Source organism: Stereum hirsutum (genome assembly GCF_000264905.1).
Source record: "Stereum hirsutum FP-91666 SS1 unplaced genomic scaffold STEHIscaffold_1, whole genome shotgun sequence".
Classification (NCBI taxonomy): Eukaryota; Fungi; Basidiomycota; class Agaricomycetes; order Russulales; family Stereaceae; genus Stereum; species Stereum hirsutum.
Genome location: NW_006763131.1, coordinates 1052959 through 1076589, shown reverse-complemented (window position 1 = coordinate 1076589; position 23631 = coordinate 1052959). Strand labels below are relative to the sequence as shown.

At 52.5% G+C, this 23631-nt stretch overlaps 7 protein-coding genes across 7 annotated transcripts; 3 read left to right on the top strand and 4 right to left on the bottom strand.

Annotated features, from left to right (window-relative positions):
• Window positions 1-174: 174 nt before the first annotated feature.
• Window positions 175-1285, bottom strand: STEHIDRAFT_136065 (uncharacterized protein; the record flags this gene model as incomplete). The annotated part of the gene is made up of 5 exons (XM_007298539.1): window positions 175-340; window positions 411-593; window positions 664-885; window positions 945-1175; window positions 1232-1285. The coding sequence occupies 5 exons, from the start codon at window positions 1283-1285 to the stop codon at window positions 182-184; spliced, it is 849 nt and encodes a 282-aa protein (XP_007298601.1). The 3' UTR covers window positions 175-181.
• A 154-nt stretch (window positions 1286-1439) lies between these two features.
• Window positions 1440-3903, top strand: STEHIDRAFT_136064 (FAD-linked oxidoreductase). The gene is made up of 8 exons (XM_007298538.1): window positions 1440-2081; window positions 2144-2410; window positions 2469-2734; window positions 2794-2803; window positions 2860-2990; window positions 3053-3528; window positions 3592-3686; window positions 3749-3903. The coding sequence occupies exons 1-8, from the start codon at window positions 1677-1679 to the stop codon at window positions 3863-3865; spliced, it is 1767 nt and encodes a 588-aa protein (XP_007298600.1). The 5' UTR covers window positions 1440-1676; the 3' UTR covers window positions 3866-3903.
• Window positions 3904-4036: 133 nt separating this feature from the next.
• STEHIDRAFT_70472 (TIP120-domain-containing protein) lies at window positions 4037-8745 on the bottom strand (the record flags this gene model as incomplete). Its single annotated transcript, XM_007298066.1, has 16 exons — window positions 4037-4623; window positions 4691-4906; window positions 4963-5109; window positions 5167-5438; window positions 5489-5583; window positions 5637-5707; window positions 5772-6198; window positions 6268-7305; window positions 7366-7442; window positions 7491-7586; window positions 7642-8052; window positions 8104-8201; window positions 8257-8369; window positions 8426-8575; window positions 8630-8655; window positions 8707-8745. 16 exons carry the CDS (start codon window positions 8743-8745, stop codon window positions 4234-4236), a joined length of 3666 nt encoding a protein of 1221 aa, XP_007298128.1. The 3' UTR covers window positions 4037-4233.
• A 281-nt stretch (window positions 8746-9026) lies between these two features.
• Window positions 9027-9456, bottom strand: STEHIDRAFT_143490 (uncharacterized protein). The gene has a single exon (XM_007298537.1). It carries the CDS (start codon window positions 9281-9283, stop codon window positions 9071-9073), a length of 213 nt encoding a protein of 70 aa, XP_007298599.1. The 5' UTR covers window positions 9284-9456; the 3' UTR covers window positions 9027-9070.
• Window positions 9457-9642: 186 nt separating this feature from the next.
• Window positions 9643-15885, bottom strand: STEHIDRAFT_46012 (beta and beta-prime subunits of DNA dependent RNA-polymerase; the record flags this gene model as incomplete). The annotated part of the gene is made up of 12 exons (XM_007297891.1): window positions 9643-13188; window positions 13241-13301; window positions 13352-13399; window positions 13452-13473; window positions 13531-13610; window positions 13668-13845; window positions 13909-14155; window positions 14209-14532; window positions 14594-14842; window positions 15394-15464; window positions 15531-15729; window positions 15799-15885. The coding sequence occupies 12 exons, from the start codon at window positions 15883-15885 to the stop codon at window positions 9643-9645; spliced, it is 5112 nt and encodes a 1703-aa protein (XP_007297953.1).
• Window positions 15886-16349: 464 nt separating this feature from the next.
• Window positions 16350-19356, top strand: STEHIDRAFT_88707 (ubiquitin binding protein). Its single transcript, XM_007298174.1, has 6 exons — window positions 16350-16635; window positions 16690-16856; window positions 16913-17132; window positions 17194-17464; window positions 17519-18135; window positions 18199-19356. The coding sequence occupies exons 1-6, from the start codon at window positions 16581-16583 to the stop codon at window positions 19101-19103; spliced, it is 2235 nt and encodes a 744-aa protein (XP_007298236.1). The 5' UTR covers window positions 16350-16580; the 3' UTR covers window positions 19104-19356.
• Window positions 19357-19476: 120 nt separating this feature from the next.
• On the top strand, window positions 19477-23517 carry STEHIDRAFT_70461 (vacuolar protein sorting-associated protein 35). The gene is made up of 11 exons (XM_007298065.1): window positions 19477-19643; window positions 19734-19830; window positions 19926-20232; window positions 20298-20589; window positions 20659-21156; window positions 21222-21367; window positions 21427-21847; window positions 21904-22023; window positions 22077-22577; window positions 22635-22784; window positions 22848-23517. The coding sequence occupies exons 1-11, from the start codon at window positions 19554-19556 to the stop codon at window positions 23115-23117; spliced, it is 2892 nt and encodes a 963-aa protein (XP_007298127.1). The 5' UTR covers window positions 19477-19553; the 3' UTR covers window positions 23118-23517.
• Window positions 23518-23631: the final 114 nt, after the last annotated feature.

Sequence of the window (23631 nt, the reverse complement as noted above, 5' to 3'; positions counted from 1 at the left end):
TGGCGATGGCGATACTATCCGAAGAGCCCAAAGACGAGCCGTGGACGTAAGTGAAACAAGCAGCACCTTCTCTTCCCGATCCAGGAGACAATACGCTTCGAGGCACTTGTTTGAGTATCCTCGCACTTCAGTCCATGAAGACTGCACGCGATGCCATACTGGAGAGGTAAGTAACGTGTATTCATGAAGGACTGATATACGTCTCGCTCATAGTGTTGATCAATTCTGGAAGCTTCTCAGCTGTTATGAGCATCATCCTTCCGGCCAGGTCTAAGCCAAAAGCATCCTTTTCCCTCGGTTGTGTGTTTGTGAACGAGTATTCCTGTCCATGCAGAGCATACTAAAACAGGGTGTGGATCGGTGAGGAAGATGAGTGGCAGATTAAAATTATCAGAAATTTGGGGGACTACCTTCGCAATCTGCTCGTCCTCATGATGGAAGGAGAATACGCCACCATGTCCTTTTGGCTCTGCCTGGTCTTTCCGGTGACGTTTCGTCTGCGGTTGTGCAGCCTGCAATTCCGCCTCCTCCTCAGACGACAGACGATATGTCCGTGAGATGATGAGATAGTGCGTGAATGCGTAGGGCTCATTCTATCCATCAACAGGTAAGCCGACGCCACATCGAAATAGAGAGCGTAAAAACAGTATCAAAGATACTCACGTCGGCGACAGCCCATTTTATTTCGTCCGCTAGCATGCGATACATATGTGGGACGACTTGCACTGGCATGTTGATCAGCCGTTCAGAGAAAATGAAGCCGACGTGATTTTGGGATTCGATGCCATTGGGACCGAGGAGGTTTTGGAGAGTAGCGTGCAAGGGGGTATTGTCCATAGATTTGAGGAGAGCATACGCAATGAGCGCTTTTATGGATGGGTTCTCCTAAATCACGTTCCAGAACATATCAGAGGAGTGAGAAATCTGAAGAAAACGGCACGTACTCTGTGAATATGCATGTTCAGCACAGTCAAGAACGCATATGGATCGCTTTCCTTCCCGTCCGTTTTGACTGTCGTACCTACCAAGGGCTGTGACAATATAAGTTCTGCGAGGTCGTGGGGATGGAAGAGCTCTGCATCTGTTTGGAAGAGTTGGATGATGAGGCGGTTGAGGGCATGGTAGTCGACGGAGGGGTTTGGGTCGAAGAATTCGAAGTCGACATCAATGAGGCTCTACTGGTGCGTGATGAATAAGTGATAGATCAAGCAGAGGAGACTGATAAACATACGACGTCGCTGTCGTTTCCTTCTTCTTCATTCTTTTCTTGCTTGCGTTTTGACATTTTATCTACAGCAGTGTGGCACCGGCCTTGTGGTAGGAGGAGAAAAGTTGAGATGTGAAATTGATCGTGTGAATGAGATCATTGATTTAGTGTGGCGAGTGTGGCACTGTGTGGCACGCCGGCGGAGCGCCGTATGCACGGTCTGCACTGAACCGCAACAATGTCGGCGTCCACGAAGGGACGTCGAGCTCGAGGCCATGATAACGCTGCATGCTCGTCGTTCTCGAGGACGGGACGGACCTGCCGCGAGTCACTTGTTATCTCCCCATGGCCACGATCAACTCTGAGTCCATAACGTATTTATACTGTCGAGTTCTCAAAGCCTCATGTTTTGCATCTTGTCCGAGTCTGACGCGTTCGACATACCCTTGGGTCTCAGAGGTGGCCAGAAATGTCTCTAAACTGGCTTGCACTTCGAGGACTTTCGCGCAATGTACTTGGCCCCCAGACGTCGTACAGGAGCGGTATTTTAGCAAGAGGCTTGAGGACAGGGGCTCGTGGCGGTTCTGGCCGGAGGTATTCACGTCTAGGTGTTGCTGCTGCTGGATTACTTGGAGGTTCGATATACCTCGAATGGCCGCCGAAAGTGTACGCAGATGAGCTGGACAGGCCGTCGCAGATGAAGGAACGGTCACCCACGCCGCTGTCTACACTCATCAGGACCTACGGTGTTTATTCTATGTGCTCTATACCAGCCCTTATCGACTGGGCACCATCCATTCTCTCTTTTATGTCCTCGATTCCTGTGGTCAGGCAGATAACGGAGGCATTTGTTCGGCAGACGTTCTTCGCCCAGGTGAGCTTCCTGGCGTCCATTTCCATCGTGGTTCAAACGCTGAATACACGTGTGGTATTTAGTTCGTCGGCGGTGACACTGCGGAAGACTGCATGCCCCTCCTCGAACAACTTCGTGCAGAGAACAAGGGATGTCTCTTCGCCTATAGTGTCGAAGTAGACGAGGATGAGGCTGCTGGACAGACATATGGCAAGACGACGGTTCCGGTCCACAAGCGCATCGTGGATGAGATGATTCATTCGATCGATGTTGCTGCCAATTTTGAGAACCAGTACATTTCGGACAAGTCGTCTCCTGAAGGCCGGAGAACGTGGGTCGCGGTCAAGTTGGTGCGGCCATGATGTGTCCTTGCCTGATCTTTCGCTAAAACTCACCTTACTATGTTAGACTGCCATGACACCGGACGCACAGGCGCTCATCAACTTCTCAGAGTACCTTGTGAAGACTAGGCCGCCTCTTTCGCCTCCGGTCGCATTTCCTGGATGTCCAAGATCGACAGATATGGATGCACTGATTGTGGGGAAGGTGATCCCCGGGTCACCGTTGAGGGAGCAAGACGTCGCAGACCTGAAGGAGCTGTATCAAGATTTGGCCAGAATATGTGTCTATGCGCAGGAGAGGGGCGTGAGGCTGATTGTCGATGCGGAGTATAGGTAGGCCATGAACGTCCCGAGATAAATAGCGAAAACTAATGACATTGCTACTGGTACAGTTGGTATCAGGTATGTTGTTCTGTCGAGAAGACGATCTTGGATGCTGAAGAACGCGCACCCACCAGCCTGCAATTGATGCGATCACCTTGTCGCTGATGCGTCAATTCAATAAACTTCCCTCCCGACTGTCTACCTCTCGTGCCCCTTCGCCCGTCCAACCACTAGTCTATGCCACATTCCAAGCTTACCTTCGCCGGTACGCTCGCGCATTTTGTTCACAGTTTGACCGATTTTCTTACTGACTTCCGGCTCTCATAGCACCCCAGAGTACCTCTTGCAATCTCTGAAAGATGCGGAAGCCGGCAATTACGCTATCGGTGTCAAGCTCGTTCGTGGAGCTTATCACCCACACGAAGTCGCCGCGCACCCCGCCTCCGCTTCCTCATCAACGTCTCGGCCACCTATCTCTCCTTCCGCTCCGCACACGCTTTCTATCTCACCCGAACCTCTACCTCCGGTCTGGCTCACCAAATCTGAGACTGATATCTGCTACAATTCGATGGTCATGGTTCTAGTCGGAGCGATTAAGAGGGACATGGATACGAGGAAGAAGAGAGGTGGTATCCCGGGAGTTGGTGTATTGTTTGGGAGCCATAATTGGGAGAGTTGTGATCTGATCCTGGAGGAGCTTGTGAGACAGGGTCTCGCGAGTAAGACTATTGAAAGGGACGGAAAGGAAGTGATCATGATTGGAGATGAGCTTGGCGAGAGAGTAACGATGGCACAGCTTTACGGTTAGTACTCAGTTTGTCTGTTTTTCGGAGTGAGATTGAGACTGAGACAACGGTGGGGCGCAGGCATGAACGACGCGCTGGGGAACTCTATCGTCGACAGGACGAGGTCTTCGTTCCCTTTTTTGATCAAGTATATCCCTTACGGTGCACTCTCCGAGGTATGTTTTTTTTTCTAGTCTCACTTACTATCATTCTCCCATATTAATGCCTGTTTCTGTAGGTTATGCCATATCTTAGCCGGAGGGCTATCGAGAATAAGTCGGTGCTGGGTAATGGGCAGGCTGCGGAAGAGAGGCAGAGGGCCTGGGCTGAAATTCGCGCGAGGATAGTTGGGTAGATCTCTTTCTTGCATCTGCTACGATTCTTCAACTGTTGTTTGTATGTACCATAGACGAGCTGCATTATGGTGCTTTGGCACTGTGCCTTGTTGTGCCATTATAAAACGGGACGTTGTGAGTCGCCGGCGATTCGCAGACAATCGAGAATGCAAGAGCAACAAGGCGTCAATCATTTCGTGCATCAGTTCAATGTACATATCCGTTTTTGCTGTTTCTACGAAGGTATCAACAGAACGCGTAACAAGACAAGTTCGGTGTTGAGAAAGAAGAAAAGGGAAGCAGGACAAGTATTGCACAACATGACTCCACCGTAATCTCACAACATTTCTGTCAACGTTCATTACCACACTTCTCACTCGCCTTCTCTTCAGGCACTCGCGGCCAAGTCGTTCAACTCCTGGCCCCACTGCTGACTCTTCCTCAACTCTATCAAGAATGCGTCGAACCTCGGACTCACGCCCCCACCACTGATCTTGCTCAACGCCGCCACGGCCCTCAGCGTGCTCCTCTGCAATTCCGCCGCCCGCTCAATATCCTGCTTGACTGTGTCCTTGTTGACGGTGTAACCTTTCATGGTGGCTTCGAGGAGGGGTGTAGCCTCGTTCAAGTGCTGTGCGACAGCGGTGGGCGCGATCTGCGAGAGACGGAAGAGCATCATGTGGTTGATAACCTTGATCTCGTCGGAGTCGTCCCGAAGGCCGGTAATGACGTGTGCAAGGAATTCGTTGAGATCAATCTTGTTGAGGCAGGTGTCGAGCTGGATCCGACATAGTATGAGCATCATAAACAATGGTCTCTACGGAGACATAGGCAACAGGACGTACTAGGGTATAGAGCGTTTCGTACGCGGTCTTACGAGCTTCTAGACCATCATCAACTTTGTGCTGCCAGGGACCCATCTGGACGGTACGAATGAGCTCAGGCTTGATAATAGTTTCCTTGTATAACTCCGGCAAGAGTGTGCCAAGATGCTCGCGGATGAGGTGAGGCTTTGTCTTGGCTGCTGCATTCAGCGCCGACAAGGCTAGACGGCGGACGTTCTGGAGATATCTCGTGAGTATTTGAAGAAAGATAGACAAAGTCTCGTTCGTCGTACCAAATCTGCGTCACCCATCAGGGATAAGAAGTCAAGAATGCTGGGAGCCATAACATCATCGTAGGCCGACGAGGAATCCACGAATGTATACCGAATGGCGGACAAAACTGTGGCTCTCGTTGCCGGGTTCGGATCAGTAATGCGAGCCTATAACCACTTTCGTAAATACCCAAGTTCGCTTATACCAAAGGATTGATGACATACATGTACTTGGGGCAAGTACCTTGCCGGGTGCGTAGTGATAAGTTTGCCAATACAAGCAGCAGCAACATTCCGGGTGCTCTCGTCGGTGGTTTCAGACTTCTCGAACAGAGGAGTCCACAGCATATCCGCTACGGTCTCCAAATGACCATGAGAAGTGTGCGTAACGACCTCCTTGAGGGCGTGGAAGGCGAGGAGTTGCCTTTGGTCGTTGTGGTTGACGAGTTCGAGGATGGTGGGGAGGAAATGGTGAAGATTTCCTGTTGCGATGTTTCCTGGAGGCTATCTGTGAGAGCTAGTCATCGAAGGTGAGCGAGGATCTCACCTGCAGCAAAGGCAGCAGCATTTTTCACATCCTCCTGCTCTGCGGTGAAATTTTCGATGGCGTTGGCGAAAACGTCATGCTGGGGAGACATATCGCTAAACACAGTGTTAGTCCTAGATAATCAGGCACATAACCGAAGATAACTCACATAAAGCGCCCGATCTCTCCAAGAATGAACAAGCTGAGAACAACATATGCAGGTGTTGCCTTTGACGATTTCTGTGATTTCATGCCAATCAGACCACATCGAGTTCGAGAACTGATAGGCAAAGTCACAACAGACCTTGATGTGCTTTGAGAACTCCGCAATAGTACCAGCAGCGATACCCTGGAAACTCTTGACCACCTGGGCCACACTCTTCGCCACATTGGCTAACGATACATTGTTCTTCGGAGCACTATCTGCGGACTTGACCAACGAAGGGACAACATGCGTTGCAATCTGTCCGTCGGCCTTGACCAAGGCTTCGAAGAATGCGAGAAGGGATTCCAAAGCTGCGCCTGAGAGGAGGGGGGAGTGCGCAATGGCGTAAATATCATTCAAGAGGTCCTTTTCAATCTCGGGAAATGTCACGGCAGGGGCAGAGTCGAGGAGGATAGCAAAGATAGTGAGGGCCTGTGAAAGCAGGGAGACATCGGAGGTGGAGATGTAGGGTTTCAATTGAGGAATCAGTACGGGAGGAAGATCGGCAGGCACAGCGGTGTCATAACTACGCAAGAAAAGAGGGGGAGAAATTTAGCTCAACAAGTCACTCTCGATAGCACACGGCCAGACTCACCGTCCAACCAGAGTCGCCAAACACTCGAAGACATCGACCTTTCCAGCCCTAGTACTTCGCCGTAAAAGAGCTAAGGCCCACTCAACACATCCGTTGACCCACTCTGCTCCAATATCCGCGTCGCTCGCCACCTTGCTCACAACTTTTACAGCACCCTCCATTCTTCCGGTCGTTCGGCAGATATACTCCCATTCCTTCCTGTCCTTTGTCCTGACCACATCGGGCGCGCAGATCCAAAGGTCGGCAATGACATTCTCAGCACAGCCGCGGACTTCCGCATCCGTGTCATGGTTGCTCAGCCGTTTCAACGCCTCGGCATACACCCGCTCGGACCAGTCTTGCGACTTGACAGGCTTGAGAGTGTTGAGCAGAGATCCAAAGACACGGAATGCCTCCGAGGAAACGCGTGGGTGTCGTTCTCCGAGAGCCTCCAGAAGCACGGGCATAAGGGTGGGCAAAGCGGAGCTGAAAGTTGGAGGTGGATGAGTCGAGAAAAAGACGGTCAAAAATCGCAGGCATGTGATGTGCAACGTCGCGGTTGATGAAGTAGGTGGTGAAGAAAGCAGACCCTTGGAGATTGTTATGATCTGCTGAGTTTGGCTAGAAAGGCATCCTGGAAGGACATCGAGAAGGGTGCGCAGAAGGTCGAAACCTGCCTGAAGGGTGGCAGGTGGCGTCTTCGGAGATTTCAACTGCGCAAGCAGGGTTTTCGCGAGGGAGGGAACTTCAGCTCGTAGAAGGCCATACGCAGTCTCCTCGACGTCCATGCCGTCTTCTGTCCGCTTCCGCTTTCCACCGACCGTGTCCTTTGACTGCTGGCCGCCAGCGAAAACAGCCGATTGTCGTAGGAGAGCGGCATACGTGGACCAGACCTCCAACCGCACAGTGACCTCACGGTCACCAAATCGGGAGATGAGCACCGGGGAGACCTCCTTGTAAAGTGTTACAAGTAGCTCTGGGCGAGTGTCAATGATAGCACCGAGCAGCTTGGTGGCGGAACGGCGTATCTTGTAAGAAGAGTCTTCTTCGTCTGAGTATCTGGCGAAGTGTAAGAAAAGTGTGAGTGGCAGTGGGGGATGAACAGGCTGTAAAGCGCACTCGTCAAGTTCAGCGTCATCTTCATCGTCTTCGTCCTCCATCTCTTCATCGTCATCGTCTTCTCCGCCAGTGTAGTTCTGAATCACTTTAATTTAAGGCAATACCCCATATAAATTGAGACTCACGGGATCATATTTGATGTATTGGTTAGCGACCTGGATAATCGAGCTCAGGAATGCCGGAATCTCTGAAGGGCATTTCAGGACCAGAGACTCAAGAGCCTGAAGTTCGGAGGAAATTTAGGGATTAATCGCCGATACTGAACAAAGATCGCACCTGCAAGGATGCCTCTCGAAGCTCGTCATTATCTCGTTGTGTAGCTTTCAGTATTCCCGGAACAATCGCAGGCAAAGAGGGAGCAATTTGCTGTGGAGACGAGCGAGCGATGGCCGCTACGAGCTGAACTGTGGTCATCTGCTTATCAACATTGGCGGATGCCGCTAGGTTCGGCATCACCTCCGAACTCAAAAGTTCAGAGAACACGTCTGAGGAGCTTGTTGGAACAAATAGAGAGAGTGTGGCGATAGCCCGTTTCCGTACGGCGGGGCGGCCATGTGACAGGAGTGGGGTAAGGACCTTGATTGGTGGAGGTTGGAGTGGTAGTTGAGAAACGTAGCCAGGGAAGTTGGTGATGAGGATGCCAAGAATGGAGAGTGTTTCAATAAGAGTCTCAGGAGGGAGGTCGACCTAGAAAACCGTGAGTAAAGCTCCTACGCCACACAAAGGGGGAAGCATTACGACTGCAGCCTGCGAGAGTAACTTTGGGGTGAGCTTCGCGCACGCCTTTGGTGCCACAGTCCCTTCTCGTGGAAGTTCCGACGTGATAGTCTTCAACGCTGCAGAATTATGTGAGTAACGATAGACCTCTAGCTTCAAGGTGAGGGGACGTACCCAAACCCGAGATGTCCCTCAACTCTTCATCCTTGCTTCCCGAAAACTCGATTAACTTGTCCACAACAAATTCCATATGTGGCTCGCGGATGATCTTGATGAGCTGACCCAAACTATGCTCAGGTAAGATAGGGGGATGGGTGGCTCAGAGATTGAAGGTGAAACGCACCATCTTACGGCCTGATTCTTCACCTCGGAGATCTTGTCCTCGACAAGGGCAAGGACTTGCTTCAAGACCTTCAGTTCAGTGGCCTCTTCGCCGAGAAATGACTGGGGGTCTGATCGGACTTCCTTCGACAGGTCCATAAGACCCATATACCTGTATATTCATTTAGCTCAGCCCGAGTGTTGTGTCTGAGGCAGAGCCGCGTACCGGAAATCCTGGTCTTGTGATTGCATCTAAGCAGATCGCGCTCAGCTTGGAGCTACACCGATGAGGAGAGTGCGCACCTTTTCGATGAATCCATTCATGAGATATGCCTTTGTCATGGCGGCAAACGCGTATGGTGGTCGTGGTTGGAAAGAAAGAGAGGTGGCGCGCACGGCATTCACGCGAGGCTACATTTACCTTGTCCGCACATGACTCGCCTCCAATTCGGCTCATCGCGCCTCCGGTTGGCCTCAGGGGTTCTGGGACGCTCTGGTGTGGCCCACCCCAGCCTCAGCCTCAGGCCTACCCCGCAATAGTTTCCCTTCCGATTTGCACACAGCGATATGACTTCCTCGGAAAACCGTTTCATTGTCACCATATTTACAAAACGGCTCCATTGATGAGCAAAAACAAAGAAATATTGTAGGCATGCGACAGTTTATTCTACATGACTGGGAGTAACAAATAACCAGGGTGCAAAGGACGGCCAACGACAACGTAGCCTCCACAGGCGGATACGGCACGACTACAAGGTCCGACAAGAGAAGGCACGGCAAGAATGAAGACGTCGGGAAGACTAACGCTATCCAACTGCCTCTCACGAGTCCCAAGATGGAGAGGTGCTGTAGGTGTAAGGCCGCGTAGAGCTCGTCCCATTCTGGGCCGGACTCGACGGCGACCACTGAGGTGAAGTAGGGCTGTAGGCCGGCGATGTCGGAGCTGCGTCGAGTTAGTCAAATGTCAGATAGCGCAAGATGGTCAGACGACTCACAATAGGCAGGTGCTAAGAGGAGGGCGCGGATAAGTACCATGAGAAGGACAGCAGGAATGAAAGAACTCACAGGTTGGGGAATATGCAGGAGATGTGGGGGCTGCAGGACAGAGTCAGTCGGTGTTCATTATGTTTAGACATATACTCACAGTATTTTGGAGATGATGGCGAAGTGGGAGAAGTGGGGGAATATTTGGGGGATGAGGGTGACATCTGGGCGGGGGAGGCTGTGAAGAATATGATATCAGTAAATGGTTGCGGCTCCGAAGGGGGTAAATTCATACTTGGAGAATCTAGATGTCGCATAATATATGAGCATCCAGCCATATTGTGAGCACAGAAGGTACTTGTACTTACAGCGAGGAGAAGCTGGACTGAACGACGGGCTCGTAGGCGAGTACCTTGGTGACGTCGGGCTGAACGAAGGAGATTGAGGACTGTAGCGTGGTGAGGTAGGAGAGAACGAAGGTGACGTCGGGGAATAGCGAGGGCTTGTAGGAGAATACCCCGGCGACGTGAGATTCAGGGCAGGAGACGTGGGTGAATACGTGGGCGAAGTTGGTGCTCGACCACTGTAGAATGGTGATGTGGCGTATGGAGACGCGCCGAATGGTGAAGTCGCTCCAGCAAATGGCGACTGAGGAACGTAAGGCGACGTGGGTGAGTACACGTTGGGCGAACTGGGACTGTATCCGGGCGCCGCTGGTGACATACCACCTGCACCTCTCGGACTCTGACCGAAACCGAGGTACGAGTAATTCGCGCTTTCCTCGCGGTTCCCTGCGAGTGGAGAGAATGCAGCTGTTTCGCCCTTGAAAGATCCGTCTGGATTCCACGAAGGAGAGTTGCTGTCGTAGGGTGTCATAGCCACCTGGCCAGGAGTCATACCGTCGCCGACGTGAGCGCTGAGCATACTTTGCATGGGCAGGCCGGAGTCCACGATGACGTCCTTCAGCATGTCAATGTCGAGGGCGACCTCAAATGCACCGGTACCCATGGGCGCCATTTGTCCAAACATCACGTTCTCCGCGATACCGTGGCAATCGTCCCTCTCTCCCACTGCAGCGGCCTCCATCAGGATCTCGACAGTCTCCTCGAACGACGACCTCATCAAAGCTCCGGTGTCGGCTCGGTTGATACCGTGACGAGTGATGGCCATGAGGTGACCTCGCTGGGTCATCAAGTCGCAAAGGAGAGCAAGATGGCGATAGTTGACATACGAACCATCGAACTCGATGACTCCACGAAGCTCCTTCATGATGGCGGCACGAGCGGCTTCGATTCCGAGGACGTTGAAAATCTCGACACAGCTGTTGGAATATGTCCGCGTAAAGTCGACACCGTCCATGCACATCACGGCCTTCAAGTTGACGCCATCCGTCTCGAGGACCCACTCCTTTACTCCCTGGCCAGTGATATTGCCCTTCTCGTCCGTGACAACCTTGTCGTGTTCCAACATGAACACACGCTCGATGCCCTTGACACCGCGAAGGGACACAGAGTTGAGCATGGTGTTTTCAAGCTGACGAAGGAAGATGTCCTCTTCGATAGAGTCTGTCTCCTCATCCTCCTTGTCCGCACCACCCAACACACGACACCGGATTACCAGCTTCTCTGAGTTGTCTTCGCTCCAGATGACAAAAAGATCCGTCTTGAAGCTCTCCGCGATCCGGTTCGCGACGAATTGCATGTCGAGCTTGCGATCGATCATCTTCGCACGGTCGAGCTCAAGACGAAGCAGCCAAGGAGACTGCAGATGGATCTTGGACTCGACCTCCTCATCCGGAATGGCAAAGAACGACTCGACGAAGACCTTATCCTCCTCGATCACGGTCGACGTGGGGTCGGGGTCATACCAGATCTCGACGGAGGCTGTGACGGTGCGTAAGGAGGTGTAGGCCAACTCCTGTTGGATGGTCTTCGCCTGCGACGACTGTGCAGCAAATTCGGGTTGCAAGTAAACGGTGAGCGAGGGAGTCTTGATGTTCGTCGCAACGTTGATAATTTCCTTCAAACGTGGAACACCGAGCGTGACGTTCTTGCTGGATACACCTGCGTAATGGAAGGTGTTGAGCGTCATCTGCGTGGCCGGTTCTCCGATGGACTGAGCAGCGAGCGTCCCACACATCTCTCCAGGGTTTACAACGGACATGTTGAACTTCGTCTCCACCTCGCCGAGAACCCAGTCGAACGCTTCTCGGGTAAGATGGTGTCGCTCCAAGACTCGGCGGCAGGCGAAGGTCGCACGAAGGTGCATGCGGAAGTTGAGGGTTGCGTTGTCCTGGGCCTCCCTGCTCAAACTATCATCTCCGCGCACAATGACTAGGCGGTTGGCGAGGTCTCGTACGGCGTCGACGATGTAGACAGGGTCCAGATCGCTCGGTTTCCGTTTGTCGATATGGAAAATTTGGGTAGCGTTCTGGACGATACGGTGAAGGTTGACAGGAAGGTAATGGGGAGTGTTAGCGTCGGCGTTGGCAAAGACGAATTCTCGCAGTGTCCGACGATCCTCCACCAATTGATCATATTCTTCGTCTAGCTTCGCCTGCAATTCCGGTGAGCTGTCGTCAATACCAACTTGGAGAACACCGGGAAGGAAGCCGCCAGCCGGGTCTGTAACATCGACTCGGTAATTGTGCTCGAAATCCTGATGGTTGAGCGCAAACGTGTCGATATTTTGGCGCTCGATGAATGCACCGTCCATACCATCCTCGCCGTAGACGAATTGAATGAGATCGCCCAGAGAGTTTCGTACGGTTCCATCGTAGTTGACCATGACGTCTTCGAGAGCCTTCACCAGTCGGCGCTGAATATAACCGGTCTCGGCGGTCTTCACGGCGGTGTCGATGAGACCTTCACGACCGGCCATGGCGTGGAAGAAGAATTCTTGTGGCGTCAAGCCGCGGAGGTACGAGTTCTCGACGAAACCACGAGCTTCCGGGCTGAAATCATCCTTCGTGAAGTGGGGAAGTGTGCGATGGCGGAAACCGAACGGTATACGACGGCCCTCGACGGACTGCTGCCCGACACAGACAGACATCTGGGAGATGTTGATGAATGAACCCTTTGAACCGGCGACCACCATCTGCTTGACGTTGTTGTCCTCCTTCAAGTTCTTCTGTGCATATTTACCGGAGTCGTCACGGGCCAGATTCAGCTCTCGCTCGACCTTGCTCTCGAACGACTCTCGGATAGTCATACCCGGCATGGACTTCAAACGGTCGTGAGTGGCGTCCTCGATGATCTGCTGCACGTTCTGTTTCCGCTCCGTGATCTGCTGGGTGATGTACGCCATGGTCTTCCTGTCGGCGATGGTGTCCCCGATACCAATACTGAAGCCGTTGTGGAAGAGCCAGTAGTTGACGACGGTCTGTAGCCCGGTGAAGAGTGTCCGCGTAGCCTCAGGACCCTTCTCACGGAAAACGACGTGGACGAGACCGCCTTGCGAAGCACCGACCGTCTTCTTGTCAACGATACCGAATATGATCTCGCCGTTTTCGATGAGCATGCCATCGTCGAAGACCGGGTTAGCTGATTTCGGGTCTGGGGAACGATGAATGTTGATACCGCGGGGAATAGCCATGCTGAGGATCTGCTTCCCAGACCACATTGGCTTAGGCTTGATGATCGCTGGTATTGGCACAGAGCCATCCCAGTCTGGTACCCAAAGAAGGATGTTCTGAACCTGGTTCCAATCGAGGAATGTGTCGCGGAGAGTGAACTTGCGAATACCGCAAAGGGTGTCCTGGACGATCCCCATGACGGGTTTGTTCGCTTGAGGCGAGATGATCTACAGAACGGATATAAGGCCAAATCCAAAATCTAAATTCGTACATGCGTACCTGTCGTGGAACCCAAGCTATCTGACTCAGCTCGGCGCGAGTCTCTTCACTCTGGGGCACACTGATCCACGCGTCAATCTTGGTCACAAAGTCAAAAGGAAAGCAACTCACTGCATGTTCATCTCATCACCATCGAAGTCGGCGTTGTAGGGAGGAGTTCTGGATGCCTCGTGAGCGTTAGAGAAGGATGGCTTCACAAAAGCATACTTACACGGAAAGATTCAGACGGAAAGCTAAAATTGGATTGCATCAGACGGGAATCATTAATCAAGGGCAGTGGCGATACGCACTGGAATACGGCATGAGTCGGACTCGATGACTCATCATACTCATCTTGTGCAGTGACGGCTGTCGATTGAAGAGAACAAAGCTGACCAGTGTGTTACGATTAGATTTGCATATTTATATCTATAGATTGATTACTCACTCTCCGTCTTTCAGATGGCGCTCGACAATCCAGCCGAACTGGAGGAAGGTATCTGCACGCTTGTTGTATCGCAAGTCTATACGTTCGTTCGTGTCTCGGACGACATAGCGAGCTCCTGGATACGTAGTGGGTCCATTCCGCACGAGTTCTTGGAGGTACTCAATATTGTACGGAGTCACTGAATGAGGTCACGTTAGAAAACAATGAGTGCTGATATACTGAGAATAAACCGAAGACATACCTCGTTCAGGATATGTAAGCGTCATCGCGATACTTTTCGGTACGCCGACTTCATCGAGCTCCAGATTCGGATCACCGGTAATGACGGTACGTGCCGAAAAGTCAACACGCTTGCCCATCAAATTTCCACGCAGACGACCCTCCTTTCCCTTCAGACGCGCACGAATGGCCTTGACTGGTCGACCGGACTTCTGCAGTGCTTGAGGTATCCCTGCGATATCGTTGTCCATGTATGTCGCAACATGAAACTAATATTGGACGACTTAGCAGATGGACATGACTGTCAATGAAATAGACAAACCTGAAGCAACTGCTCGAACTCCGTGATGACGTGTGCTGGAGCTCCTTCCTGTTCACAACGGCGGACGTTCGCGGATGCCTTGATGATGTCGCCAAGCTTGTAGGTCAGATCGTCCTCGGAGCGCATGGCACCACCGTCCACGGCGATGCTGGGGCGTACAGGCGGAGGAGGAACGGGCATCACAGTAAGAATCATCCATTCTGGCCGAGCGTACTCGTCCGAGAGACCAAGAAGGTGCAGATCGGACTCCGAGATCTTCTTCAGTGTCGTGTACACCTCGGAAGCGGTGAATAGTCGCTTGTCTGGTTGGAGAGATTTCATGTCCTTGACGCACGATTAGGACAACGAACTGTGGAGTATAATAGAACAATCAAAAAAGACATACCTCATCATCGTCCTTCGACTTCTTGTATTGCAAGAACAACTTCAAGCCCTCCTTCCGTATTTGTGGCTGAGGATGTCCGCAACCACCGTGCCCGGGCTTTGCTGGTCCTTGAGCCGCTCCGTCTTCGCCATCTTCCTTAGGCTCGTCGGCCTCGCAGATCATTTTGCCTTTGCAGTGACCCCATACGACGGCCATACGCGTCTTTGGATCTCGAACATGCCGAATCTTGTCGGCGAAGTGGGGGTCGGACTTACGATGGGAACACCAGAATTCACGAGCAGACAATCGAGCCAGAGAGAAAAACGGACAAAGGTCAGCATGTAGGAATGAATGTGCGAACAAGCGGCGTAAACGGATCGTCGCCTCCCATAAACAAACAACAAAGAGGGGGAATACATGGAGAAAAATGGGCAATGAACATCGAGATTGAAAAGTGCTAGCCAGGGCATTGGCCACTCGAACTGCGACACAGCGAGGGCTGCCCAGCAGTCCAGCACAAACAGTGCAGCCAGTGACAGCAACGTCACTGTCCGTGGGGTTCTGGTTTTTCGCACTCCTCGCTCAGCCCCCATTTCACCGCACCACCGCGTGTCCAACCAGCACCGAGCGTTGGGACGGCCGACGCGGCGATCAAGCGACCGAAAACGCGCGTCTGCCACGCCACGGGTAGAAGAACGCACTCGATTGTCGAGCAACTGCCGCAGGGTGGGTTTGGGGTTCTCCATAGGAATTGGAGAGAGCCCCCAGAAAATTTGGGTGGTGGGGTGCGAAGCAAGCAGGGAAAAGGATACACCACTCACGATATCAGCTTTCAGTTTCCCACAATTTACACATATACTTTCCAGAATTTTCTTCACTTTTATGATGAAGCCTGCAATCGCGACAATTGATCGCGTGAGATTGAGAGAACACGTCTCGAGAGACTGTGATGACGCACCAGGGTGGAAAACAGGTCGTGCCAACTCTATATGCCCAAAATGCCCTGGGCACTCAGACATCCCTTCCCCACACGTCTGACACTTGAAATTACGGTCAATCGTGCCCATGCGGGGGTCCATCAGTCCGCCCATCTTTGGCTTGTGAGTAGCTTCGTCCATGACCTCCGGGTGCTCGACCTTTGCGACAGAGTACGCTTTCTGCGGGTGGGAAAAACATGGAAAAATTCAACGCATTCGGACGTGGTCGAAACGACGCGCGCTACTTACGATTTCCTCGGGTGAAAGGATACCAAACTGGACCTCCTTGACTTTGCGGAGAGGGGCCGCGGAGTGGGTGAATTGATGGCCCAACATGGCTGGGTGAGGGGGGTGGATTTGTCGAGGGAAACCGGGGGAGAAAACGAGCCGAGAAGAGTTCAGGGGTAGGTGAAAGGCGCGTTGGGAGCGTGAAAAGACGATTATGAGTGACTAGTGTGGAAAGGGAGGGGATTCAAAGGACTTTTGGGTCGCTTTGAGGGGTGTAGTCAGCCTAGGAGAGACGGTCAAGGCCGGGAGTCGTCAGATGAGACGAGGTCGAACCAGGCGCAGAACTACAGCAAAGTAGAAGAAGGAAAGGCGATATATGCCTTGAGGAACACGCCTGTGGATGGCAGACGGCGGGGACGGTGGTGAGGGGGACGACGACGGCGACGGCAAGAGCGACAAGACGCGGTGCCCGCAACACGCTCACTCGGGCCTTTTCAAACTCCGCTGCAAGGTCCGACAGGTGAGTCGTTCGCCTGGGCGCCAGCCCACGGAACCGCGCGCAGCTCGTCATCGTTCTCGACGCTCCGCTCTCCTCCTTCACTTTCCTCCTCTTGTCTTGCTCTAACTGGTTTAACTGAATCATATCTCCAAGTGTTTCACTCGAATAATTTCTCCCAGAATTTTCTCCATCCTTCTTCGACTCGGACACATCTATCAGCAGCGCTTCGCCCGCGTCATCTTCACTGTCAACCTGCTCACGCCATCAAGAATAATACAATTCGAGCATCTCCAGAACACTCATCATGTCAGGAATTGGTAGCTGGCTGTGGGGAGCCTCATCTATTGACGATGCGATAGGTCAGTCTTAAACTCGTTCTCTTCTCTGAACATCCAATTCATAAGTACTCCCAGAGAAAGCCACTTCGGAGCTGATGCCCACGGGCACAGAGGATATGGCTCTTAATCTCGAGATATGCGACCAGATACGCTCGAAGAGTTTTCCTCCCAAAGACGCGATGCGTGCTCTCAAGAAGCGGCTGAACCACAAGAATCCGAACGTGCAACTCCTCGCATTGGGCGTATGTAGTGTACTCATTTCCATTCTTTTCTTGTACTTACGCGTCTCGGTCGTTAGTTGACAGATATATGTATCAAGAACGGTGGAGACCACTTTCTTGCTGAAGTCGCGTCGAGAGAGTTCATGGATAACCTCAGTTCCATGCTCAAGATGCAGACCCTGAATCGGGACGTGAAGGACAAACTTCTGCGTTATATTCAGACGTGGGCCATCGCTACTGATGGCAAACCCAGTCTCAGTTACGTCTCCCAGACGTACAGATCCCTCAAAGGCGAAGGTACGCGCGTTCTATGCGCAGGTTTTGACACGACGTTTGTCATTGATCATGCGCATCATAGGCTATGTTTTCCCACCCGAAGACCGCACTATCGCGAACAAAGCCATGGTCGACACACAAACAGCACCAGAATGGATCGATTCTGACGTTTGTCTGAGATGTAGGACCGCCTTCTCGTTAATGAATCGGAAACACCATTGTCGAAACTGTGGCCTTGTGTTCGACCAGGCGTGTTCCTCCAAGTCTCTTCCTCTCCCTCACTTCGGCATCACGCAGGAGGTACGAGTCTGTGATAGTTGCCACACGAAGTTGACGAAGCATAAGGATCAAGGGTAAGTCCAACATCAACTACCTCGGCTATCCCCAATTTACATCTATGCTACTAGGTCGCACACCGACGGGAAGCGACATCGGTCCTCGCAAAGTGTTTCGACAACTCGCCATCGTGCTGCTCGCGACTACGCGGACGCAGAACTCCAACGCGCCATTCAGCTTTCTCTCCAGGAGGTCAATGGTCCCCAGCATGGCCGCTCAGGTTACGTCCCGTATCAAGATTCGCTAGCATACCAGGCTTCGGAACCGCCTCTGGTCGAACGTAGCACACGTCCCAGCTCTGCAGCTGCCGCCGAAGAGGAGGATCCCGACCTTAGGGCTGCCATCGAAGCAAGTCTGCGCGAAGCCAACGCGCCAAAACCCAGTGCGCCCATTGGCGTAGAGACTCCGAGGTCGGAACAGTCCATGTTTCCGTACTCGGGTGCAGGGTACTCACAGTCCTATCCCCCGAGTATCGCGCCACAGCCTGAAGTCCCATCCCTCCCAAACCACGATTTGGAGCCGCTGGAGAGTGATACCATCATGACGTTCAGTCAGACGATTGATCAGGTGCAGGCGCAAGGTGGAAGGGATATTTCAAGGTATCCCGCGGTGGGACAGTTATATGACAAGGCGAACGGGTTGCGACCGAAGTTGGCGCTGAGTTTGGACGACACTGGAAGGAAAGAAGGTACCCAGTCTTCATGGCCATATCAAACTCCAAACTTGTGCTAATAGACGGAACACACTATAGATATGTTGAAGGAGATGAATGACAAGCTCTCGCAGGCAGTCAAGCTTTACGACCAGCTCCTCACGCAACAACTGTCCCGACCTACCTGGCGCCAACAGTATTCACCCCAAGCCGCTCCACCGCCCGCTTTGAACCAGTATCGACAGTCGATGTGGAACGGCGTTTCTCCGCAGACTCCTATGTCGCCCCAAATGCAACAGCCAGCTACAGGATACGCACCATCATATCAGGCTCCGCCGTCCGCTGTTTCTTCAGAACCTCCCTATGCCCAGTCACAGCAGCAGCCACCCGCTCAGACCAATTGGCAGCAATACTCGGAGCCTCAAGCGCAACAGTCGCAGTATGCGCCACCGCCCCCACAGCCCACATATGTACCAATGAGCCCCCCTCCCACACAACAGCCGTCATTCGCGCCGATGGTCTCACAACCATATAGTCAGTATCAACCACCATCACATCAACAACCCCAATACGCCCCATCGGCCCCACCTGGTCCACCTCAGGCATCACCACAACAGCCAGCAAATGTACCTCAGTTCGCCCAACTCCCTCAATCGCCACCTCAGCATGCGACTTCTCTATCCCGGCACAACACGATGCCTGTTCAGCCTCAAGCCCAGTCTTACGCTGCCGTTCCCTCACCTCCTGTCTCTCAATCCCAGCATCTTCCCAACTCCTCGCTTGGCCGTCAGAACACAGTTGCCTCGTATACCCCCCAGCGGGAACCTCAATATCAGGCTCCGGCCTTGCCGCAGGCCCAATACGCTCCGCCTCCACCGCAGGTTCAGCAGCCTGCGTTGCCTAATTTCCCCGCGGTGCCGACGGCTCCGCCACAGCCGTATCATATGTATGGGTCTGGGGTAGAGCGGGAAGAAAAGAAGGAGGCATTGTTGATTGATTTGTGATACTCTTCCTGGGTTATGGGCGCGACTGAATTGGTGTACTGTAGTGGAATGTTTGGGACTCCTTTTTTGCGTCGGAAGTGTTGGATTGCATGGTTCGTTTTCGTGCTTGTTGTTTGTTTATATCATATTACTTCTTGTTCCTATGCATCATGGACTCGTCGCATATCGTAATGACAGTCTCCCTGTATTTATGACCATCCTATTGCCTCAATATTAGAGAAAACGGACGCTGCGTGGGCGGGCGATGTGCAAAGGGCCGGAAGTGGACCGAAAGCGGTGAGGACCGGGTGGGAAAGCGGTGCGCTGCGGGCAGCGTCATTCTTGCAGTGGTGACTGGCCAAAACCGAACCGGCAACGGTCCTCAATAACTATTACTCGGGTCAGCCCTGCGTCGTTGGTGTCCTCGACGCTCTCTTTCTTTCCCCCTTCACTCCTGACGACTAGGACCGGATGGGAGAGACAGTCATGGAGGAGGGAAAGCTGCTCAGCGAGGCCCTTAGCACGGTCAAAATACAGGTCCAGCAGATGAAGCGGCATCTCGTACGTCCCCATATCGTCCTTACTTCTTGCGGTGTCGACCACCCGTTCGCTTATCGTTGGCTCTGGGGATCTGTGGTATGGGGTATCTAGGAGCTGGACCAACTTATGGATGCGCTCAAGAGCGCGAGCTTGATGCTTGCAGAGCTGAGGACGTCCTCGCTCTCGCCGAAGCAGTACTATGAGCTCTGTACGTCTCCGTCCTCTGCTCAGACTCCTTTCGGACCACGCTGGCTACGGGCAGAACACCGCTAATCTTCAATGTCTTCATTTTTGAAACCGTAGACATGGCTGTATTCGATGCCCTCCGGCACTTAACTAACTATCTCTATGACGCGCACACACAAGGCCGGCACCATCTCGCAGACCTCTACGAGCTCGTACAATATGCAGGCAATATCGTCCCTCGTCTCTATCTCATGATCACCGTCGGCTCTGTTTATATGTCTGTTCCCGACGCACCAGTAAAGGAGATCATGAAGGACATGATGGAGATGTCACGCGGAGTGCTGCATCCTATCAGAGGATTGTTCTTGCGCCACTATTTGAGTGGGCAGACGAGGGACCACTTGCCCATAGGTGTTGACCCAGGGTGCGTCTCTTCACAACTATCTGTGTCGTGTGGAAGCGTATTCAGTCTGGTTGGGGGATGTGTAGGCCGATGGGTAACCTCGACGACTCGATAACCTTCGTCCTTACCAACTTCATCGAGATGAACAAGCTATGGGTCCGTCTCCAACATCAAGGTCATTCGCGCGACCGGGAAAAGCGCGAGATGGAGAGGCGGGAACTCAGAATTCTGGTCGGCACGAACCTCGTCCGGCTTAGCCAGCTTGACGGTGTGGATCTGGGTATGTACCAACAGACGATTTTGCCAGCGATCCTGGAGCAGGTCGTGCAGTGTAAGGACGTGATCGCGCAGGAATATCTTATGGAGGTGGTCATTCAGGTATGAATCAGAGCACGCCTCGTTGATTGCTGTTGTGCTAATCGATTCGGACGGCGTGTTTGCCATTAGGTCTTCACGGACGATTTCCATCTTCATACCCTTGGCCCTTTCCTCTCAGCCACTGCCCAGCTTCAACCAAAAGTCAATATCAAGCAGATCGTTATTGCTTTGATCGATCGACTGGCCGCATATGCTGCTCGAGAAGCTGAGAGCGAAGATCCCGAAGAGACAAAGAGGCAGGAAGAGGCCGCGGCCAAACGTTTGGCGGAGAGGGTGAAGCTGCAGCGGGCCCGCGTCAGGGAGAACGGCAACGTCACGAGCCCGACTGGCGACTTCAAGTCGGAGCATGACGCCTGGGGATCTCCTGTCTCAAGTCCCACGGTGCCTTCAAGCGGGGTCAATGGGACAAACGGGACAAACGGTACCCATGAGAATACAGAGCAAGCGGAGAAGATCGATAAGGGCAAGGAGAAGGAGGGGTCGAGTCAAGTCAAGAAGTTTAGAGGTGTGCCGGAGAACGTGAAGCTGTTCGAAGTGTTCTGGGAACAGGTCGTCCAATTGATCAAGGTGTGTGTCCCGAGCGTGCTGATACACGATGCTTGTGTACTTCGAAGTTAACACGGGTGGCGCAGGCACGTCCGGACCTGTCGATACAAGATGTTACGGCACTCTTGGTCTCCCTCACGAACCTTTCATTGAGCTGTTACCCCGATCGCCTGGAATATGTGGACCAAGTCCTCGGCTTCGCCAGGAATAAGATTCAGGAGTATGCCGATAGGTATGTTGATTCTTCTTTTCGGGATCAATGGTGATATTGATGTTTTCATTTCGCTTCAGCCCTGATCTTCACACCCAGCAAACCACCAACAACCTTGCCGCTCTTCTTGTCGCTCCTATCAAATCTTACACATCTGTTCTTACCCTTCTTGCGCTAGAAAACTACGTTCCTCTTCTTAACCTTCAAACTTTCGCCACTCGCCGTTCGCTCGCACATTCGATCGTCTCGTCGGTGCTGAAAAACGAGACAATCATTGAAGCACAAGAGGATGTGAATGGTATTCTTGAGCTTTGTCAAGTCTTGATCAGGGAGCAACCGGATGCGGGTGTCGGTATGGGGAGCACAGGGCCACCGAGTCTGCGAGATGGAAGGAGGCATGGGCCATACGGCATGGAGAGGGAGGATCTTGCGGAGGAGCAAGGGTGGTTGGCGAGAATGGTGCATTTGTTCAAGTCGGAGTCCCTGGCGACGCAGTTCGAGGTAAGGGCTACAGTTTATGCCTTTCTCCGTCCGTATCTGATAAGGACCACCGTCAGCTTCTGCAAACAGCACGGAGACATTTCGAAGCTGGAGGAGAACGGATGCGTTTCACATATCCAGCACTTATCACCTCTTCCATCAAACTCTGCCGACGGTACAAGCTCCGAGAACACCTGGTCCGTACGCTTTCCTTTCTCCTAACAAACTTCTGGCTTATTTCTGGACTTAGGAGGATGAGTGGGAGACCAAAGTATCTGCCATTCTCAAGTTTGTCCGACAGCTCACGTCCATCCTTGCCAACCAAGTGGAGGCACCCACCATTGCTCTTCGTCTCTTCCTTCTCGCCGCCCAAATCTCCGACGAATGCGGGTTTGAAGATCTTACCTACGATCTCTACGTCGAAGCCTTCACTGTATACGAAGAGTCGATATCTGAATCTCGGGCACAGCTGCAGGCCATCACGCTCATCATCGGCACTCTGCAGGGCGCGAAGGTGTTCGGGATCGATAATTATGACACGCTCATCACGAAGGCCGCTCTGCATGGGGCGAAGCTTCTGAAGAAACCCCACCAGACGAGTGCGGTGCAATTGGCGAGTCACTTGTGGTGGCAGGAGGCCCCGATAGCTGCCAGTGGGGAAGATGAGGAGGCAGAGAAGGTCGAGGAGAAATCAACGCCGGCAACCACTGCGACACCAAATGAGGATGGATCTGAACCTTCGCCGAAGGCTGTAAGTCCTTTCCGCCCTTTGCGTGAATAAGGGAAGCTGACGAATGGTATGCTGCAGTACCCTCATCAGGACAGCAAGCGTGTGCTAGAATGTCTCCAGAAGTCGCTCAGGATCGCCAACTCGGCATCGGAAGATATTGTTACTACCCAACTCTACGTTGATACCCTGGATCAATACGTCTTCTACCTCGACCGTGGTGCTTCAGCAGTACGTTTCACAACCTTGTTTCACATACGTTCTGTGTTGGAACACCTTACCCTTTCCATGCAGGTATCGCCCAAGTTTGTGAACTCCCTAGTACAGCTTATTACCGGCAAGATCGACGACATCTCTTCGCCTGATGTACACCCCTCGCAACGTGCTCCCGCCGGCCTGCTCGAGGGTGTGCAGACACCTGAGATGATCACGAGGCATTTCAGGAATACGTTGACCCTCATTCAGAGGAAGAAGGCTGCGGCCGAGGTTAAGGAGGCGAACGAGAGATGGGACGAAGTGGACATTGTGGGAGCATTGTTGAAGATGGGCCTGGGGGCACGATGATCACCGGTGGTCTGCCGCTTCATTCATGAGCCATAGTCTGCAGGCTGCATGCTACCAGTGTGGATTTCCTTCTCTGCGTATTCATTGTTTTCTTCCGTGTCTTACGTGCCCTTTCGATCGATCTTTAAGGACGCTCAGTGCATTCGTCGTGCGTTGATGCCTGTTTATTCACTTTCTTCTTCCCTTTTGTTCTCGCTTCCTTCCCAGTGTTGTTTTCTTTGTCATGTCCTGTTCTCTCTCCCAAATGTTTGTCTTTTCTAGGATTACCCCACAGCTTCGTGTATATTCTTTCTGTGCTGTTGCATGCATCTCTAATGTAAAGGTTGCGATGCTATTGACGTTCATGCCAGTCAATTGAGAAGCCGGCTGAAACGCCACTGGGGTGTTCTGTCGGACTCTGCCATACACTACTCCTGCAAGTATAGGATACAAATAACTAAGACTACAGGTCGAGAGATAAACTCAGAGCAACCTACGAGATGGTATAGAACGGACGATGAAAGATAGGTATACA

Bases quoted from the DNA above. Each gene is read 5' to 3' on its own strand.
- STEHIDRAFT_136064 (XM_007298538.1), top strand. From the start codon at position 1,677: ATGTCTCTAAACTGGCTTGCACTTCGAGGACTTTCGCGCAATGTACTT. The intron at 2,082-2,143 runs GTGAGCTTCCTG...TGTGGTATTTAG, and splicing joins GGCAGACGTTCTTCGCCCAG to TTCGTCGGCGGTGACACTGC. The intron at 3,687-3,748 runs GTATGTTTTTTT...CTGTTTCTGTAG, and splicing joins CTTACGGTGCACTCTCCGAG to GTTATGCCATATCTTAGCCG.
- STEHIDRAFT_143490 (XM_007298537.1), bottom strand. From the start codon at position 9,283: ATGGGACGAGCTCTACGCGGCCTTACACCTACAGCACCTCTCCATCTT.
- STEHIDRAFT_88707 (XM_007298174.1), top strand. From the start codon at position 16,581: ATGTCAGGAATTGGTAGCTGGCTGTGGGGAGCCTCATCTATTGACGAT. The intron at 16,857-16,912 runs GTATGTAGTGTA...CTCGGTCGTTAG, and splicing joins TGCAACTCCTCGCATTGGGC to TTGACAGATATATGTATCAA. The intron at 17,133-17,193 runs GTACGCGCGTTC...TGCGCATCATAG, and splicing joins CAGATCCCTCAAAGGCGAAG to GCTATGTTTTCCCACCCGAA.
- STEHIDRAFT_70461 (XM_007298065.1), top strand. From the start codon at position 19,554: ATGGGAGAGACAGTCATGGAGGAGGGAAAGCTGCTCAGCGAGGCCCTT. The intron at 19,644-19,733 runs GTACGTCCCCAT...TGGGGTATCTAG, and splicing joins AGCAGATGAAGCGGCATCTC to GAGCTGGACCAACTTATGGA. The intron at 21,368-21,426 runs GTATGTTGATTC...ATTTCGCTTCAG, and splicing joins ATTCAGGAGTATGCCGATAG to CCCTGATCTTCACACCCAGC.